Raw genomic sequence first — 19,028 nt, 5'->3', positions numbered from 1 at the left:
GAAATCAAGAGAAAGAACTCTCCGTGAATTATCTTATCGTATGGCTTTTTGATGAACACTGATTTACTACCGTTTAAATTGCTTCACAAACAATAAAAGTATTCCGAAATCAAAAATTAGAAGTGCGCATTTTAGAATGTTTTTGATGAGCATATGGACAATTAAAAAATTAAGTCCGAGAAAGGTTAATCATTTACGGATACTTTACCGATTTATTGACAACTTGAACTTTGAACCGATGTTGCCGGGTTAGGAATTTTAAGAATTTGCAAAAAATCCAAATATGATCAAATAGGTTGAGAAATAAACCCCCTAGGGTGGTTAAACTTTGGCCTTCAAAAATTCAAAATGGCGAATTTTCCGGTTATAGGTGTTCTTAGACGAAATGTTTACCTGGGTTAGCTATATACAACCTGTGGTAGCCAAAATCCCGAAAGCAAAATCCCTAAAGTCAAAATAATTCTCCAAAAGAGAAAATTTCCCTTTGTCGCCAGCAAACCCAAGTACAACTCTGGCTAGCTATAAAACTTTTAAGAATGAGGGATTTTGACATTCGGGATATCGGCTTTCATGATTTTGACTTTGAGAATTTTGACTTCAGAGATTTTAACCGGGACCCCTGTATATAACATATTATGTTATATATAACATTCTGTATAATATAACAGAAAATGAATGAAATCGATAGGGCCAATTTTGAGATAAACTATGAAGTGTGAAGTTGGAGGAGTTGGAGAGTGAGAGAGGTGGTTTCGCTAAAATAACTTGTTAGGGGATGTTTTTTAGAGGGGTCGCTGAAGACCGAAATCAATATCTTTAACCGTTTAAGCTCCAGAACAGAGACAAGTTGAAAAAGAGCGTATTATTTACTGCGCTCTCTTTGAGTTCGAGTAGTAAAATATGCTGATATTGTATTACTAATATGATAGTAATTTAAGGATTTGGAAGTCTGGTGGGGTAATGGGTAAGCGTAGTAAGGGTTTTGGACGACGTGAACTTTGTGACGACTTTAACTGTTGCCAAATCAAATCCTACTCTATGCAAAAGATCAGAGATCAGACGTCATCAAGAGAGGATTGTCATATTTTAGTCGAGATTTTCCACATGATAACAAAATTAATAAAGCCTGGTTGGAGAATTCCCTTCCCTGTTCGCGGAAAATTCATAATTCTGTTGTCAGCCGTGTGGGGGATTGGTTGATAGGAGACACTGTCAGTTAGTCGGTAACATAGCCTGGAAGTGTTTGGATGGGAATACAGAGCTGGGTTGCTGCCAGGCAATTGGCTGCGATAAGCCTTGGTCTCCTCAAGGAATCTTTCAGGGCAGATGCATGTCTACAATGTGTGTTAGCACTAACTTCTTCCCAACGGTTAAATTTCTCCGTTGGAATTTGAATTGACTGGATATCACATATTTTTCTCAGAATGGCGCCGATTTCTCCTAAGAGCGTTCCTAGTGTTATGCCCTAGACGCACTTACGACTTAAGCCGAGAGATGACTTAGTGTAATTGTAATCAAAATAATAATCAGATTACATTTCCATCAGTTTCTTACTAATCCGTCTCTCGACTTAAGCCAAGAAACATCATAGTTAAATGGGAAACTGATGAGAATTTGGTGAATTTTGTTTATATTGTCATGTTTACGTTAAGCCGTCTCTCAGCTTAATGCCCAACGCACAATAATTTTTGTTGTGTAAACATGTTTTTGACATTTCAATGAAACTGATTGAGATCTAAATCTTGTCATCTCGCTCACTCTCATAGGAAACTTTGAAAACATATTTACAAACAAAAGTTATTGTGCGTTGGGCATAAGTCGTAAGGGTGTCTAGGGCATTAGTCTGCGTGTTGCCCCTTCAGGAGGGGTATATTAGATATGGGTTTACTATTTAGAGTTAGTTCATGCTGTATCGTACAGGACAGATCGTTAAGAGGGTTAAGAGGAACGCTGACGCTTCTGGAAAACCCTCTAGCAGGAAGGCGCTCATCCATGCAATTGCCTTAAGGGATTCCTCCCTTACAAACTCCTTAAATGTTTTTACCATATGTAATAAAAATGTATTGAAATAAATAAACCAGAAAAAATGAGCGATATAGCCTAGTATATGACTCTGGCCAGACATAAAATATAAAAATTTAACGATCTCTAACCATATTTCTTGTAAGATTGCGCAATTTGTCCTACACAATTTTTTACTGTGTTAGTATGATGCTGCAGTAAGAAGCAATACATCAAGTACCTAAATCGGTGGAGTAAAAAAAATAGGGGAGGACGTTCAAACATCGCACACACTGTGGCTTCGAACATTTCATATTTTTCCCATATTCCTTTAATGAATCTAAGTTATTTTTGAGGAAATAGGGTAAAGGCTCATAATTTTGTCCAGTCTGCTTATAAGCATCGATCTTTCAAGTTTGAAGTGCGATATTTTCAATACTAATTGATTTTTTTGTTACTCTCTTTTCAGAAGGGTTGTTTAGAAACTTAGCAAGCTTATTTATCGTCTTATTTTTACTAAAATTAGTTATAATACGTTTAAAAATGAATTGATATGTAGAGGTGAATTTTACTCTTATTTTGGACAACTTGGTTATTAATTTGGACAACATGGCTGTAAATTTGAATAGCTAATCCGCCTCAACAGGATGCCCATTGTTCTTCATTTCATGAACCAATCTTACCAAGTCCTCTTCCTGTTCATGTAAGGGAAACACAGAATGTCACAAAAAGCTCGGAAATTCATTAAAGTTAGTTGACTTCGGTACTCCAAGTACGCGCGGATTCGCTCATTCCTTGGCCTTTCCGGGAGCCTTTCAAGGCATTTCTCGCAACATCTGCTTCGTAGAGATGATGCTCCTTTGTTTCTCCAGGCATTTGTCTAACCTAGTCATCACAAAAGCTAAAACTTCACGAAATTTCGTAAGAAAAACACCTGTCCAGAATGAGGAGTAACACCTCATTGGTAAATATCTTAAAAAATTTCCCATTTTTCACACGAAAAATCTCATTGACAAGGCAAATCTCACTTCAGGTCAAATTTACAAATCACCACTAACGTGAATCAACACAATTTTCAATGAATATTTAATAATATCACTTAAAAAAAGGGAAGAAACATTGTTAGTACTTCACCACAGCTAAATAAGACTGAAGTAAACATGAAATTCTGTCATATTTCTCGTAAGCAATTGCTCACACTAAATTTTCATCAAAGCAATTTCAACTCAAATCATATTCAAAATTTAACGTATTTAGTGTTAAAATCTTCCAAAAAAAACAAATATTTAGAAATAATTCATTATTCATCAAATATTGGAATAAAAATCCATAATTTTAATCAATTTATTTTAAGTGACCAATTTTATCCTCAAAGTGTCCAAAATAAGAAACTGGACAAAATTATGAACATTTCCCCTAATCATCTTCTAAAATTCCTTGCACAGTATATCAGTTGCATTGTAGTTGCATACAACTAGTGTAATATCAGTTCAAGTGATTTATTTAAAAATTATTTAAAAAAAGTATAAAGTGATTAAATCGTTTTATCAGATCATGAAGCTTCTCTTAAGATAAATGGGTGCTTTACATATGAATAATTTATTATGCTACAAGATTTACTCACTCCAGAAAATGTGTAATATCGCGACGACTGCAATTTGACCATGACACGTGTGTTGTGTCCGCCTCAAAACTGGGTGTCATAACATGTAGAATGGACCCAATGCGGTGGCCACATCCAGTCTTTTCGGTATCATGATACATGCCAAAACTGCAACAATTTATTAAGAACAAAAAAGGGTAAAAATTGTATGTCATTTTCTTCATTCAATTCTGAATAATGAGTGTTGTCATGATTAATTTTCGTGGCACAAAGTCCCTGCTTTATGGTTTTACGGTGTGATTGAACGGGTGGTACGCGAGAGATGATGAATTGAAGTGTATATAACGGAAATTGTAAGAAAATTGCAGCAAAGTTCAAAATCAATTTTGCATTTGTAATTTAAATGAGAAAACGTTGTCTCTTTCGCACAAATGTGAGTAATTCTATGAGAGGACGTGATGATCATTTTGGCATAAATAATTGCAAGTCTCTGGGATAGACGCAAATGAACACTATACAATATATTCATCTTTGTCACAATGTAATATAAAACTTAAGAATGAAGTACTCTCTAGTGGTATCTAATGAGACGCATACATATGCCAATTTACATTACAATAACTCATTATGCACTCTCGATTGATTTTCTTCAATTCATTCAAAGTGATATTCTCCAGTTGATCGTACCGCAACCGGTTTGCATGCTACATTCTGTAATTACTCACCTAATAAATCATTCAATCAATCAATCAATCAGACAAGTCGGCTGATCAGATATCCGATGCCAAAATTGTCTGTGTAAAGAAAAACACACAGCCAAACATTGTCTACATTACCAGGAATGAAAACAACCAAAGAGGCAAGATGATCATCAAATGCTCGACCAATAAATTTACTTAACACGCACACAATCGCACAAGAAAATCAGTATATTTTATCAGCAAAATCTTGTGAGATCGCAAGTGATTGGATATATCGTATTGCAAGTAGGCACAATTTGTGTAAATAAATAGTAAATTATATTGTTAATAATTGTACAAAACAGCTTCTCTATTTTATTTCCGTGGGCGAAACGCGATCTCCAGACGACAGTTTAATTAGTTGAGCAACACTAATTTATTGTCTGGCAGTTGATTAATTGTCAAGTGACTTTTGATTATATTTTCCATTGAGATATATTCCATACGGAAAGAATTATGGATAAAACACACCCTCGATAACGCTAAATTAATTCACGAAAAAGACTAAAATAAAATAAAAACATAAACTGGCGATTTCACTCTTCCGCCTCGGTATTCCGGTGTATGGAGTGCCTTTTTTATCGCCTCTGCAACACATTTCAATTTGCCGGATAATGAAAGACATCAATTCAACATCAAACAAGGAAACTCACTTGTGACCCAATTCATGGGTGATTGTGTGTGCTAATGTGATTCCATTGTCTTCATTGACACTACAAGATTTGTCCATTCTGCACATTCCGCCGACATTTGCAACTCCCAATGTCCTGAAATTATCAGAAAAATCCATTTATTTGCGCTGACCTAAAAAATGGTTAATTTGTGCTTCATTGAATGCATTTTTGTTGTACGGTAGAGACATTGTGATTACAATCTGGCTCTTTGATCTTTTTCTGAGATCTTCTAAGAAGCCCTGAACCCTATACACACTGACTGTTAATCAAATCAATGAAGAATGAGAGCATTAATCGCCATGGACAGTTTTACATTAATTAAAAAATGGAAGTTCATTGGAGATCAATCCAGAAGAATCACTTAAGTTATCAAGGAAAAGTTTCCCAGGCGGTGATACTTCGAAAATTTCCTCAACTCTATGCTTTCAAAGAGTTTAACACTTAAGCGTAAACTTCGGGAGAGAAAGTTATAACAAAATCAACTAAATAGATCACTCTGCTGAGGATGGGAGCAGTGGCGTTTGAAGCCCAACTTCAGTTAGGAATGCAATTAATTAAACTATTAAAAGGCCAGCTAAATTATTTTCAAGATAGCGGACAATTCTTTCATATACAAGAACATTTCAGTGAATAGGGAAGGAGTTAAATACTCTGAATAAATAGTAGTTTGTTCAATATTCCTTCCTTTATAAGAAACTAAAACTAAAGCAAACTAAAATCTTGTATCATTCTTAATAACGAGTTTTCAGGGTCAAATATTACTTTTTCCCCAAATTCAATTTTTGTAAATCTTTTCTGTAATGATTTTGAGGATACTCACATGCAACCGCTGTGAGAGCAAATGTCCTTCCTTGTTACAAGAATAGCCACATCATGATGATGAGGATCGTTATCATCCTTAGGATTGAGTTTGCGTTGCCAACGACAGAAGTTAGATAAAGTAGCTTCTGCCGCGTGTGATACATTTAGGTCTTCGGCAACATCTTCGTCGTCCAACATGAGGATCTTAACTACAACAATGTGCACTAAATTACCAATGGTGTGATCTTTGTACAGAGATGACACCATATTCATAATAGTCAGCAAGTATATTTGCACATCTCCGTGCTCATGGAAGGCCATCATTGTAGAATCCGCCACCACCAGAGCCTCCACATGATGGGGCGTACTCACAGAACGTTTTGTCCGACGCAAATTACGAGCCCGTGTTCGACGTCCTCCCTGGACAAATACTTTTCCCTGGGGTTGCCACTCAATTCGCGTTTCTGATTTTCGTTTTGGTTCCTTCGTGCCGCACGTACTAGTCCGCCGACGTCTGTGCTTTCGGCGTCGTTTGGGCGGAACGGACGCACTGTGTGGATCAACATCCTGCGTCTTAAATACAACGTGAGGATGACCTAAACGGTGGTGGGGTTTGTGACGCTTAGATGGCTCCACCCAGTAAAATCCCTTGTCTTTCGTAGCAACAAAACCTGTCTGAAGTAGAGCAAAGAAATTTTCATTCAATTTTGTTTAATTTTGATTGTTAATACAGTACGACTTCAATAGTGTCAATGGTGTTAACATATAAACAATTTAAACACTATTGAAAAAAATACAGTGCCCGCTTCGTTATTCGGATGACTGGGAGACAATATGACAGATGTCCGCTTCGTAATCCGGATGGATTTTTTGAATTTGTTCAACTTCTCGGAAATACAATACAAGTTTTTTTTGTAGAATTAGAATAAAAGTTTTAAAGAAAATTAAAAAGACATAAATAGAAAATTCTATGCTATTATGCCCAGCGCACAATGACTTTTGTTTTGTAAACATGTTTTTGGACATTTCAATGAGAGTGAGTGAGATCTAGATCTAGTCATCTCGCTCATTCTCATGGGAAATTTTGAAAACATGTTTACAAACATAAGTTATTTGCGCTGGGCATTATACTTAATTTATTAAACAAAAACATCACTCACTCAGGATTCATTGCTGAATCATGAATCATTGCTGATTCATGACTTCAAAATTATTTTAAATGTAACCGTGGATAACTCGTCCGGATTACGCCAATCCGGATTAGAGAGCGTGCACTGTATGTAGAATTCTAGGGACAAAGACCCTGAGATAGCTTTTAACGTGTTTAGCAAAAGATTCGTTGACACTAATGGAGGCGTACTGTATTTCATTTATTATTAATTTAACTGAGATTCTTTACAATTTTTACTTGTATGGTCCAAGGACCTAATCTCGACAGATAGTAAACGATAAGATCGGCAAATTATTATTTATTATTTTCAGCAGTTCGACACGATTAATAATAATTATTTTCAGCAGTTACTGGTATATTCCCAAACCATATGAAAAGGTTAACGACTTTTTTTATTCAATGAAAAACCAAATACAATCAAAAATATTTAATTTAAGAATGTTTTTTCTAATCGACCAAATCGATTGTTTAAAACGCTGTTATATAGACTTCGAAAACATCAAAGATCTAGAACTGAGTCCTCCCTCAAAATTTTCACTTTCTACTTCCCGGTGACCACTTTTCTGACCATATCTTCGCGTTTCAGGAGAGATCTGAGAAATATCTCACTGTGTTTGCCTGTCTGTTCGTTTGATTCGTCTGACCGTCGAAAACTTTAGAGGCCAAACGGTTAGAGATAGAGACTTGGGATCTGCGAAGGACTCCCCCACAGGTAAACCCAAGGATCATTAACATATTCCTAATTTTCCTTCACCCCTTTCATTATCCTCCAAAACCGTTGTAGTAAGGGCCCGAATAGACTCATGTTGATACTCGAGAATATTTAGTCTGTAAAATTTGACAGTAAATATAAATTCTAAACTGTTATACACTGAGGGCTTAGGGTCATCGGTTAGAAGTCCTTTGCATAGATTTCCTTTACCCTAATCCTTTACTGCCAATTCCACAGGCTAAATATTCTCGAGGATCAGCCTGAATCTATTTAGGCCCTAAGACTGTTGATTCTAGAGGATTTGGAGGGAGAAAGTCCGTCCTGACGAAGACTCTTATAAGTAAATGGTACCAATCACTGTTCAGCTGCGGTGGTAACTCTGAGGCGTGCTATAACGGCTGCTAAGCTCATGTTACGATATCGCTATAGTTAGCAAGATGGAGTGTGAGTGATCGACGAGTTATTCCGAGGGCCCAATCGAATCGGCTCCTCAGTTGGTCTTCACCAAGTGAAGCGATGAGGACACCAGAATCGTGACTCTCTTGGAATAAACAATGGGGCTCACTCCCGGACGCAAGCGATAAAGAGCGTTCCACCATGTTTTAGTGTGGACCATAAGCAATCTTGCTACATCATGTTTTTTGGGATTCCCCGAAAACACGTCTCTCGATTTTTATTGATTTTTGGATATATTTTAGAGATTATCCAGGAGAACATACCGTGAATACGAAAATACCGTGAATCATTCCTAATAACGGCTTTTTTTAATGTCAAAGGTTTAAATGGGTCTAGAGAGTGTATTTCTCAACCGAAGTGGTTCATCTTTGTGTTCGTTGGACAGGTCTTGGAATTTCTGTGATGTTTGAACCGATTCCAATCGGTTATGAACCAATAATGAACTGGTTCATAACCGATAACTAATTTCTATCCGAAATTCAATTATATTACTGCTAAGTTATCTTAGGCTATGTTTTGAGTAATTTATGAATCTATTCAAATCTGTTGAGAACTATAGTAAACGATAAATGATTCGAAAGTACTTTTGAAGTATAACATCAGTCTCGAATCGAGCACTTCGCAAAGCCTGGGACGCTTTGCCACCCCTTTTTTTATATTATTTAGAATATTTCAATATTTTTTTTAAATATTTTTTTTCCAAAAATGATATTTATCATACCTTTTCATCCCCCTGTGTGGCTCACAAAGAACTATTTCATATAAATGAACTTTTTGAGAATGACACGGGAAAAAATAAATCATCACCATTCCTTTTGCTCTCGATCTTTTTTGGCATTGTTATTTATTGTGCAGTGAATCAAAGTTTTATAGCAAACTCGTGCCTTTCCCCAGCTCGTCATTAGATCACCGTAAGTTACTAACCAGGCCAAAAATGCTCTATACTAGTTGTTCATATGATCCAGACAATAAATTAGTATGTTTTTTTTTATTTTGCTTCTTTAACCGACATAAAACTCCAACGAATGTATATTAATTTTAATTAGAAGTATTTTTCTGTGGAACATTCTTTAAAAAATTGTGGTCAGTGTGGGTTTCGCAGGAGAGTTTCTTTTTTTTAATGTAGAATTCAGAGAAATATCATTAGATAGAAATTCCCGGTGTCATGAAAATGTCCTTTTTGGTTTAATACTGCTGATGATCGCGATAAACCCTTTGGTTGGTGGATAAATCTCCTAAAAGAGTACCGTGTGAAAATCACTTTGATCGAGATGGTGAAGTAACTTTATAATGTTGCGCGAATTTGATACAAATTGTCGAGAGAATTCTGCTGAAAACGGTGAATTTTTTTTTGTCACCACTCAACTCACAAATGTCTCAAGACTCTAATCTATGTCTAATATCTGTTGAAAAATATTGAGATGAGGGAAACATAAAGTTTCACATCGAATGATGGTGTTTTGCGTGAATGAAGAAAAGAAAAAGGATTGCATTTCAATATTGCCGGTGAATGAGTTGGTTCTCTGTGTGGGTCAACCTGTCGCACAAGAGAGCGCGCAAGAGCTACTCTCCCATTGAGGAGATACATATATCTCAGAATTAATTATTGAATTTAATGAATGAATTAGCAAAGGCGGATTTAATGGTGTTGGCGTCACAAGCAATATAGGCATTTTCACTCAAAACCACATTCGCAAAATAGTAATTCCGTAAAATATGTTGCATACGAGATAGGCAATATAGAGTTAAAAGTATAACAAATATCGCGACATTATGTGAAAGATCATAATTGCAATGTGCAATTATATTGCAATTAACTTGCCACATTTATTTACCCACCAACATTTAATGCACTTAGTCTGATTTTGTTGTGTTGAGCATGATCTTTCTGAGAAGTTGGCGATCAATTAATTTATGGTACTTGACTATTTTGCCCCCCTCAAACAAATATACATTACTATTTCATTTTCACGAAAGCGGATTCGTAATTAAGATGTAAATTAGCGTCACACAATTGCCTTTTTTTTTTAATTTATTTCCACCATTATACGATACATTGCTTTTTGCGTGAGTGCAATGTGGTGATCAGAACGCATTTAGCCAACAAACTTCGTCGCGCACGATCTCGCGTAATTTCAATTTTTCAAAGATTATCGTCTCAGCCTCCAAATTGCAATTCCTCACTTGTAGTTTTTTTTTTTTTTGCAATGCACACAACTTCGAAAAGCTATTTGTTTACACAATTGCATGCTATTACTTCTAGGAGATAATCGTTTGCAATTGTATACAAATTGTTTCTGATGAAAAGAAGACCACACCTCTTTATATCCTCTCCTTAGCATTATCCTCTCTATAATACAATAAATAATATTTTGCTGACTTACGATTCCGTTGCATGACGAAAGGGCTACTTTTGATCGATGGTGTCCTCTTATCTGTCCCTGATAGAAGCAAGAACTTGTATTGCTGTGTTTGTACTTTTTCCGGATTTTTGTGTCTCTTTTGTGACGCTCCACAACCATTAGGGGCGCTATGAAGGATTCATGGGATGGTCTGCATTGTGAGACAAGTTCAAAAAGAAATAGTTATGGAAATTAAACTTTATTGATTAAGAAATTTAAATAAATTTAACCAGGCTAGAGATAATTGAGACGCTCAGAGCAGAAGTGGACTGTTTTAATAGGGAAATGCATGCAAAGGAGACCACTTCTGCTCTGAGCGTCTCAATTAAAAATGCTTAAAAAACTATAAAAGTATTTAGCCCTTTAAGGAAGTTAAGGAATCTAGTATAGGGAAAACTAGGGCACCACCAAACACGGGGTAGCACCAAACACTAATTTTTATTTCTAAACTACTTGGACTATCTCGACCATTTCTTCAATGGACAAGTATCCCTATAATGCCTATAAATTTCTATAAGTCCTGTCTTCTGAAGTCAAATATCTGATCAAAGAATCGCAGTGTTTAATGGTACCCCGTGTTTGGTGGTGCCCCAGTTTCGCCTATTTACTAAAAATTGCCTTTTTCCTGTTACTGTTAGAACCTGAGGAGTATATCGTCTAGACTTTAGGTGTTTCAATCAAATAAAAAACAAAAGAAAGAATCCCCTTTTTTTAACTGAAAAAATGAGCGTTCAAGAAGAAATATTTAAATAGGCGTATTTCTTTTTAATATTAATAACAGAAGATAATCATCATGGACAGTCATTAAAACTTACGAAAAATACTACAACTCTTCAGAGTATCTCAAGTTTGTGCGAAACTGCTAGAGGCCTTACAAAAATATATTTATTTCCAAAATTTCAATGTCGAATAACTAAAAATTATCATTTCCGATTTCAGTGAAATTTTAAATAGTTCTACCTTAAATATTTTATAAATTTAATTACGATATAGCTGAGGTCGCGACGCGACTCGATGCCTCTCCCAAAAATAGGTTACACTTGTCCCTGATCCTAGCTCGCCCGGAACTAATAAACGATTATTAATTTAACCGTACTATATTCAAGGTACGGGAAGTTTGTCAGCCTTTAAATATTGCATTTTTCGTTTTTTTCTAAAGCAAAAATTGTATTCTAATGGAATAAAATTAATAGTGAAGAAAATAATTATATGGAGTATATTTTTCGGAGGTAGCAGCCAAAATCCCGAATGTTCAAAATCGTGAAAGGGATAAAATTTTATGGAGGAAAATGTTCAGAATAATTTCCCAAGACACAGAAGATTTCCCTTTGCCTCCAGCAAACGCCGGTGCAATCGTGGGAGTAGCTATGACACTTTTAAGAATTCTGGATTTTGGCTTTCGGGATTTTGACTTTCGAGATTTTGACCAGGACCCTGGTACCGTCTGAACCAGTCTTTGGAGTTGAAAAAGAATTACGGAAAGATTACTTAGTATATATTACAAGAATAGAGCATATAGCACTTTGGAATAAAGTAAAAGGCTGTAGTTTCGTGAAATCCGTAATAGATGGATTAGATTTAAATAGATTTTGACTCCTGTTAAATCCTAATAGGTGGAACTTGAAGGTAAATATAGGAATTTGCACAGGACACTGGCTAAATTCATATATTGCAAAAGTTGGGTGTAGACGTTACTTCGGCTTGTAGGGGTTGTGGAGAGAGTCTGGAAATTGTGAATCACATTTTATGTCACTGTTCTAAATTCTCAAGACAGAGAATTAATATTTTTAAGAAGAAAAGTGCTGACTGCTGACACTAGAAAGTGTCAAAAAAGCGGCTGCTAAAGACGTTTTGTAGTTTAGCCAGTTTTTAAAAGAATTAGAGTATCTAAGGTTGGTTGCGTTTGTTGGGTAGACATAAATGACTCAAATAGAACCTAGAGCGGTGTTCGAATTAGAATTTAGCCTAGTTCCCGAAAGTTTCAGAATCCTAAATGGCAACTAATTTTATTGCTCTTTCGATCGAACATAGTAGATCGGATCGGTAAAAGACCATCCTTAAGTAATAGAATTAATTAAAAACTTTACGAACAGAAGGGTGGAAAAGGCACCTGAATCTACGGTAATCAAGTTTTAAATACTTATCAATTTTCTCTATAAAAATGGTGTAAAATTTTAATACGACACGATTAATAATAATAATGAAATCTGTAGGAGGAAGTGAAGAAGGGAGTGAGCCAATATTGAAAACGTTAGTTTTTTGTATATTTCTAAAGTAAGGTGAACCCAGCTGTAGCTATAAATCCACTATTGTTTTGTATTTGTAAACTTATCTAAATTACATTGCGTTATGAGCTCTATACACACTAGAGAAATTTATATCCATATTAAAGCAAATTGCCTACGCTTCTGTGGGAAAACTGTCAAATATGTACATAATTTCCCATAAGGCCTCTTCTACATACTATGAGAAATTTCTTTAAAAAATGCGTTTTTAAAGAAAATTTCCCCTATCCTTGTAGGCAGAAACGTCAGAATTTAAAAAAAAAGAAATTTTTGACGAAAATTGCTACTAGTGTGTGTAGATACTATTAGTGTGTAGAGGTCATTAGAGCCAAATTTCCTCCAGAAATATTCGAAAAAAAACGTTTTCAATATAGTCTCAGCTTAATATTAACCCCACCTTTCTCTAAATAAGTTTTCAAGAAATCTTGTCCAACTTTTTCAAAAATCGAGCTTGGAGAAAAACCCGAATAAAGCTAATACTTTCAACGCATTCGATTGACATGAAGAGCAAAAGAAATTTCTAAAGGCTCTATCGTGTCTATCAATTAGTTTATAATTTCATTCTGAATTATGATAAAAAATATGATTGATCAATTGTAACTTTTTACAAAAGATAAAATAAAAAAGATCTTTTTAATTTAAAAATTTCTTAAAAAACATATTAAAATGTTATTAAAATGTCTATATTTTTTTATTTTAAACGAAACCTCTTAGCAATTTTTTTCTTTTAATTCTTTTACAATTAAAAAAATAAATTAATGGTTCACTATAAGGTCCAAATTCTTGACCTAGCTAGACCCTTGATATTTGTTTTTATTTTAATGAGACACTGGTAAAAATAAAAGGATCAAATTGATCCAAATTTGATCCTTTTGCAAAGGATGGATCAAATTTCGAACTCTGAATGCACATCTATCGTAGTAGAATATGTTAATTTGATCCATCCTTTGCAAAAGGATCAATTTGATCCTTTTATTTTTACTAGTGGAGTCGAAGTCGAAAGTAATACCACTACCCTCTGACGTCTTTAAGTCCTAGGGCAATTACAGAAACGGACAAATAACGCGGTATAACTCTTTCAATCAACTTTCCAATTTGAATTACCTAAATTCAAAATCAAAATTTCTTGAGAAGTAACTAAATGAATATACCTAACATAGAGTAACTTAAACTTATTGATGTTCATTTCAGTTCAATCAATTGAATTGATCTATACGACGTATTCCATAAGTCTTAGGAAAGTCTCGCTACCTAATTCGATCTAGACTAAAAAATTAAGGAAAAATTGTAACTTACTCTAATTCTAAATGCAGCGTTTCATTATCAATTTCCAAATGATAGTGCAAAGTTGATTCACTGGCTTCATCGTGGTAGTGATCCAATAAATGCGAAACGTGATTGCCGTGTTGATCAACTTTTCTGGGAATTACTAATTTTCCATTAGCAATTCCATTTGAGTAGATGCCTTAAGATGAAAAGAGAGAAAAAGAACACCTCATTAGTGATGAAATTCTCACTGGACACCTGAAATTGCAAGAGCTGGTGTTCCTTGATGTGAAAGGGATTATTTTCATATTTGGACATTCTCAATAAACACCCAAGTAGAGAATGAGTAAAAATTTCAGTGTAGTATGGACTACACAAGAGGAGGCATTGTCGGTAAAGTGTAATGCGATTCTCTTTTAGTGTGTGTATATGTTTTCATTGAGGTAGCCAATAACAATATAGCGAATGTGGAATAATGCGTGCACTCCAGATATCGCAACAATAATAATAAGAAACGTTTCTTTATGATGACAGTGTTTTCCCGTACATTTTGTCGTCTGGCGCCAATGTTCCATAGCGCCAGCAGAAGAGAAAAAGACGAAGGTACTTATATTATTATCGGCTTTTTCGAATTAATTATGGACCAAAGCGTCTTTCTCCATCTCACTCCATGTTCAGAATTCATGATTGTTATTATAGGTATTATTGTTGGCAGGCACAAGAGATCACAAAAGATGTTGGAAAATGTTGAAGGAGATGGAATGAAAAAAAAAGATCACCTTGTTACTATAAATGGGAATAAAGAGAAATTTTTGATCTCCAGCCTCATATCTCAAATTATGGTGAAATATATATTGCAGGAGATAATAAATTAAAGAAGATATTGCAGAGAGATTCATTTTTTTTTGTGGTTCAAACTCCAGAAGACACTGCGCGAAGAAAAGTGAGATCTTCATTGATACTCACCTTCATGTTCATATTCCAATTCAAGAGATGTTCCCACAGTGAATATGAAAATTATTCCGTAAATCCAAAATTGTGGCATTTTACAGTTATTTATCAAGATGTTTTATTGCTTGCACTTCCTTTTTGTATTTAGCCTGTGACTCTTTCACACGCATTAATTCACGCAAGATGTTGGTTTCAATACCATTTGAGATTTTATATTCAATTATTGCACTAATTGTCCACTGCACTTGTTATTTTTATGCTTTTGGCACTAACCATTATCGATGATTTTCTTCATTTTAGTACTTTCAGCACATTGTCTCTGTAAATTTTACTGAATTTGTCACTGTCAGTAGTTCATTTTATATACATTGTTGTTAATGATAATGTGTTTCTTCTCTCCTTTCTCTTTTAGTACTACTTGCTCATATCATTGTCTTATAATGCAATTGCAATAATAATGCTTAGAATTTATAGTGCGAAAGGACTTAAAGCCTCTTTAAAGTTAAGAAAATTTGATGAATTTGACATATAAAATTTGGTATTATAGGGGAATGCCAGGTATGGTTCGTACACATTAAACCTTCATACGATGCAAATTTTGTTTTTTGTTTGCAATGAACTAGTTCGTCATTTCTTAGCCATAAGATAGATAATAACTATAATTCTCATGAGACAAGATGAGAAATGATATACCGAATATACCAGCTCTTTGCAAACGAAGAGAAAATTCGCATCGTTTGAAGGTCCACTGTATGCGAACCATGCCTACATTCTTGAGAATCAAGGAGATAAACTCCCTACGAGTGCGTCAGGGGTGGTTTGGTTATACTTTTAGGACAGGAAAACACGAATATTTTTGCCAAAGCTTTCGATGCGACGTTACAACGCGCCTTCCACAGTGGCTAAAAAAAAGTTGTAGCGTTGAAAGATTTGCCAAAAATATTCACGTTTTCCTGTCCTGAAAAAGCAACCACCCCTGACGCACCTGCAGGGAGTTTATCTCCTTGATTCTCAAGATACGCCTTATGTTAGTGCTATTAAAATTACTCATGCCTACATTTTCCTATTAAGAATTTGAATTGTCGAATCGTTCGTTTTCGTTGTATAGTAACGCTCTACGACTTAATCTTATACCCTAGACACACTTAAGCCAAGACTTAAGCCAAGAGACGACTTAATGGAAAATGATGTACATGAAGTTTGACCATTATTTCTAATATAATTATGCTAAGCCATCTCTCGGCTTATTCTCAGATCTGTCAAGGCCCTAGGTGGTCTTCAGACTAGGGGTTTAGCCCAGTTTCTGAAAGTCTCAAAATCCTAAATAGCAATCAATTTTATTGATTTTTTCAGTGTCTAATGGATCAATTGTCCTTAATATTCAAGGCTAAGTTAAAATTGTCCTACAAATCCTGAATGACAGGAAATTAGAGAAATTAAGCCATATGGCTAAGACTTAGGTCTGTAGCCCGTATTAGGCTCTGGACACTTTTACGACTTAAGCCGAAAGATGGCTTAACAATATTGTCAAAATATTGATTATATTACACATTTCCATCAGTTTCTTGACTAAGCCGAGAAACGACTTAAAGTGTCTACACATTAGAAACGATTTTTGTCAAAAATTGCATTTTTCACAGAATTTTGACGTTTCCACCTACAACAGTGCAGACGAATTCCTTCAAAGAAGGAATTTTTGACGAAAATTGCTTCCAATGTATAGAGGCCTTTAGTTAGTGAGAAACTGATGGGAATTTAGTCTAATCATTATTTTGATTATAATTGCAGTAAGTCGTAAGTGTGTCCAGGGCCTTGCCTTTCATCAAGGGAGTTGTGTCCTTATAAAGTAAAGTCATCTTCAAACATTCTATAATATCTGCCTCTGTTTTCAATATGGCATAACTTCACATAGTCTTTGGTACAGGTTTCAAACTAGAAGTTTAACCCAGGTCCTGAATGTCTTGAAATCTTAAAAAGCAAGCCATATTGTTTTCTTTTTATAAATCTAGTGGATTCTTTGCCCTTTATATCCAATTCGAATCTGTTTTACAAATATATTGCTTGTTAAGAAATTAGAGAATTTAAACCATATGATTAAACCTTAGGTCTAAATCCCATATGATGTTTTACAGTTATAAATTTCTTTTTTTTATTGCTTAAGAAATATATATCCACGTTTGAGACAATTTATGAGGTGTAATGTCACGCTGTTTATCCATCTGTGCTTCTGTCCGTCCGATCGCTACCACGCTTAGAGCCCAAATGGTTAGAGATAGATTTCTGGGGCCTTCGGGGGATCCTCCCATAAGTCAATTTTTGAACCATTAACATGTCCCTCGTTTCCCCCCTCCCCCCCCTCCCCTGCAAAACTATGTATTTTTTGGACTTATCAAAAACGCGTCATTCGATTTTTTTTTCGTTTTTGAGTATGTTTTAGAGATTACCCAGGCAGATTTTCGTCCATATACGAAAAGGTTAAAAAAAAAAAAGCTCTATAGAACGCATTTTTTAATCAAATGATATCATGTTTGGAAATGTCTCGAAATTCCTGACAAGCCTAAACCGATTCTAACTGGTTATGAACTGGGTAATTATTGATAGTTATTGATCGTTTCTGAACCGGTAACAAATCGTTTATGAACTGATAATTAATTTTGGTTCAAAAATGAAATCCGTAAACGGTAAATGACGCGAAAGTACTTTTAAGGTATAGCATGTCGCACGAGTTCGAGAACTTCGCAAAGTCTAGGACGCTTTGGAAATACACAGATTAATACAAGAATTGTTGATTTAAGCGATAATTGCTGCAGCAAGCAATGTTATGCCTTTTTTAGGAGTGATTTTTACATAACAACACCTAGAGTAAAAAGGTAGTTCGTCATTTAGCCATAAGATCATTCTTAAACTCATGAAACGAGATGAGAAATGGTAGGTCAGCTGTTTGCCAACTAAGAGAAAATTCGCACCATGCCTACATTCCCCTATTTGAATTTGTATCTTTATTAATATCCTATCATAGGCAATATTTTTAAAGCAGACTGTCTTGTACGTCACCCATATTAAGAGACATTTAGGGTAAGTGTGCCAAATTTCGGCATAGTTGCATGCAAGCGCCAAAATCTCAAGTTTGAAATGTAATATCTTTAATAGAAATTGATTTTTGTTATTCCTTTTACTTAAGGAGTGTTGCTTAGAACCTTGTAGACAGTTTATCGTCTTTATTTACTCTAAAATCATTCTTAATACATTGTAAAATGAATAAAAATGTAGACATAGCTTTGGTGCCCTATTTCGACCACCTTCATTCTCATAGTTCCTTGCCCTTCAGGAATTCTTTCAATGCCTTTTTCACGTCATCTCGTTTGTCGAAGCTACATTTTTTGTTATTCTTTTGCATTGTATAATCTCTAGAGTATGTAAAAACTAAAAATTCATGGAAATTCGAAGAACAAAAAAGGTGGTCGAAATTGCAAGCTGGCCGGAATTTGGCACACTTACCTTAATTACAATTACTTTTATGACCACGTTTTCAGGAGTTTGTCAATAAACGAGAGAAATTACACTCATTCATTTGTTTACAAAATAAAAGCAATTGTGCATTGCACTTAACTATTAATACGTTGATGTAAAACAGTTTTGTAAGGCATTCCATTTATTTTTATTATTGTTATCATTGAGACATAATTATACCAAGTCGCATGTCTTTGCCTTGACTTTGGTATTTGTCTTCCTCATGATCTTCTTGACTTAGTCCAAAAAAATATACCTTCCATATGTGCATAATGCGAAGATTTTGGTGTTTATTTGTTTTGCAACATGTGCCACTAAAACGGACAGATTCTCAAAATTAGATCATTTTGATTTATTTTCTTGGCAGACATCAGATTTTCTTTGAATACATCAAAATATAGGAACGCTCAATTAATCAACATTTCATTAAGTTTTTTTTTTAATTCGGTGTGTTCT

The 19,028-nt window shown here is 34.9% G+C and overlaps 2 protein-coding genes across 5 annotated transcripts in view; one reads left to right on the top strand and one right to left on the bottom strand.

Moving 5' to 3' along the window:
- The window catches only part of LOC129797946 (A disintegrin and metalloproteinase with thrombospondin motifs 7), a 38,891-nt gene that overhangs the window by 9,291 nt on the left and 10,572 nt on the right, over positions 1–19,028 (bottom strand). Inside the window, exons 2-7 of one of the 3 annotated variants that reach the window (XM_055840835.1) lie at positions 15,078–15,405; positions 14,142–14,310; positions 10,543–10,711; positions 5,839–6,494; positions 4,998–5,111; positions 3,626–3,772 (exon numbers count right to left, since the gene is read on the bottom strand). In XM_055840835.1, coding sequence (XP_055696810.1) covers positions 3,626–3,772; positions 4,998–5,111; positions 5,839–6,494; positions 10,543–10,711; positions 14,142–14,310; positions 15,078–15,156 — 1,334 coding nt within the window. In that variant the 5' untranslated portion in view covers positions 15,157–15,405. The remainder of the gene's footprint in view (positions 1–3,625; positions 3,773–4,997; positions 5,112–5,838; positions 6,495–10,542; positions 10,712–14,141; positions 14,311–15,077; positions 15,406–19,028) is intronic. The other 2 variants (XM_055840834.1, XM_055840836.1) reach the window with 2 other exon arrangements.
- The window catches only part of LOC129797947 (dual specificity protein phosphatase CDC14AB), a 48,915-nt gene that overhangs the window by 28,757 nt on the left and 1,130 nt on the right, over positions 1–19,028 (top strand). The window lies entirely within an intron of this gene.

This window comes from Phlebotomus papatasi, chromosome 1 (assembly GCF_024763615.1).
Source record: "Phlebotomus papatasi isolate M1 chromosome 1, Ppap_2.1, whole genome shotgun sequence".
Taxonomy (NCBI): domain Eukaryota; kingdom Metazoa; phylum Arthropoda; class Insecta; order Diptera; family Psychodidae; genus Phlebotomus; species Phlebotomus papatasi.
The sequence above is the reverse complement of the archived record's forward strand: the minus strand, read 5'-3'. Positions and strand labels throughout refer to the sequence as shown.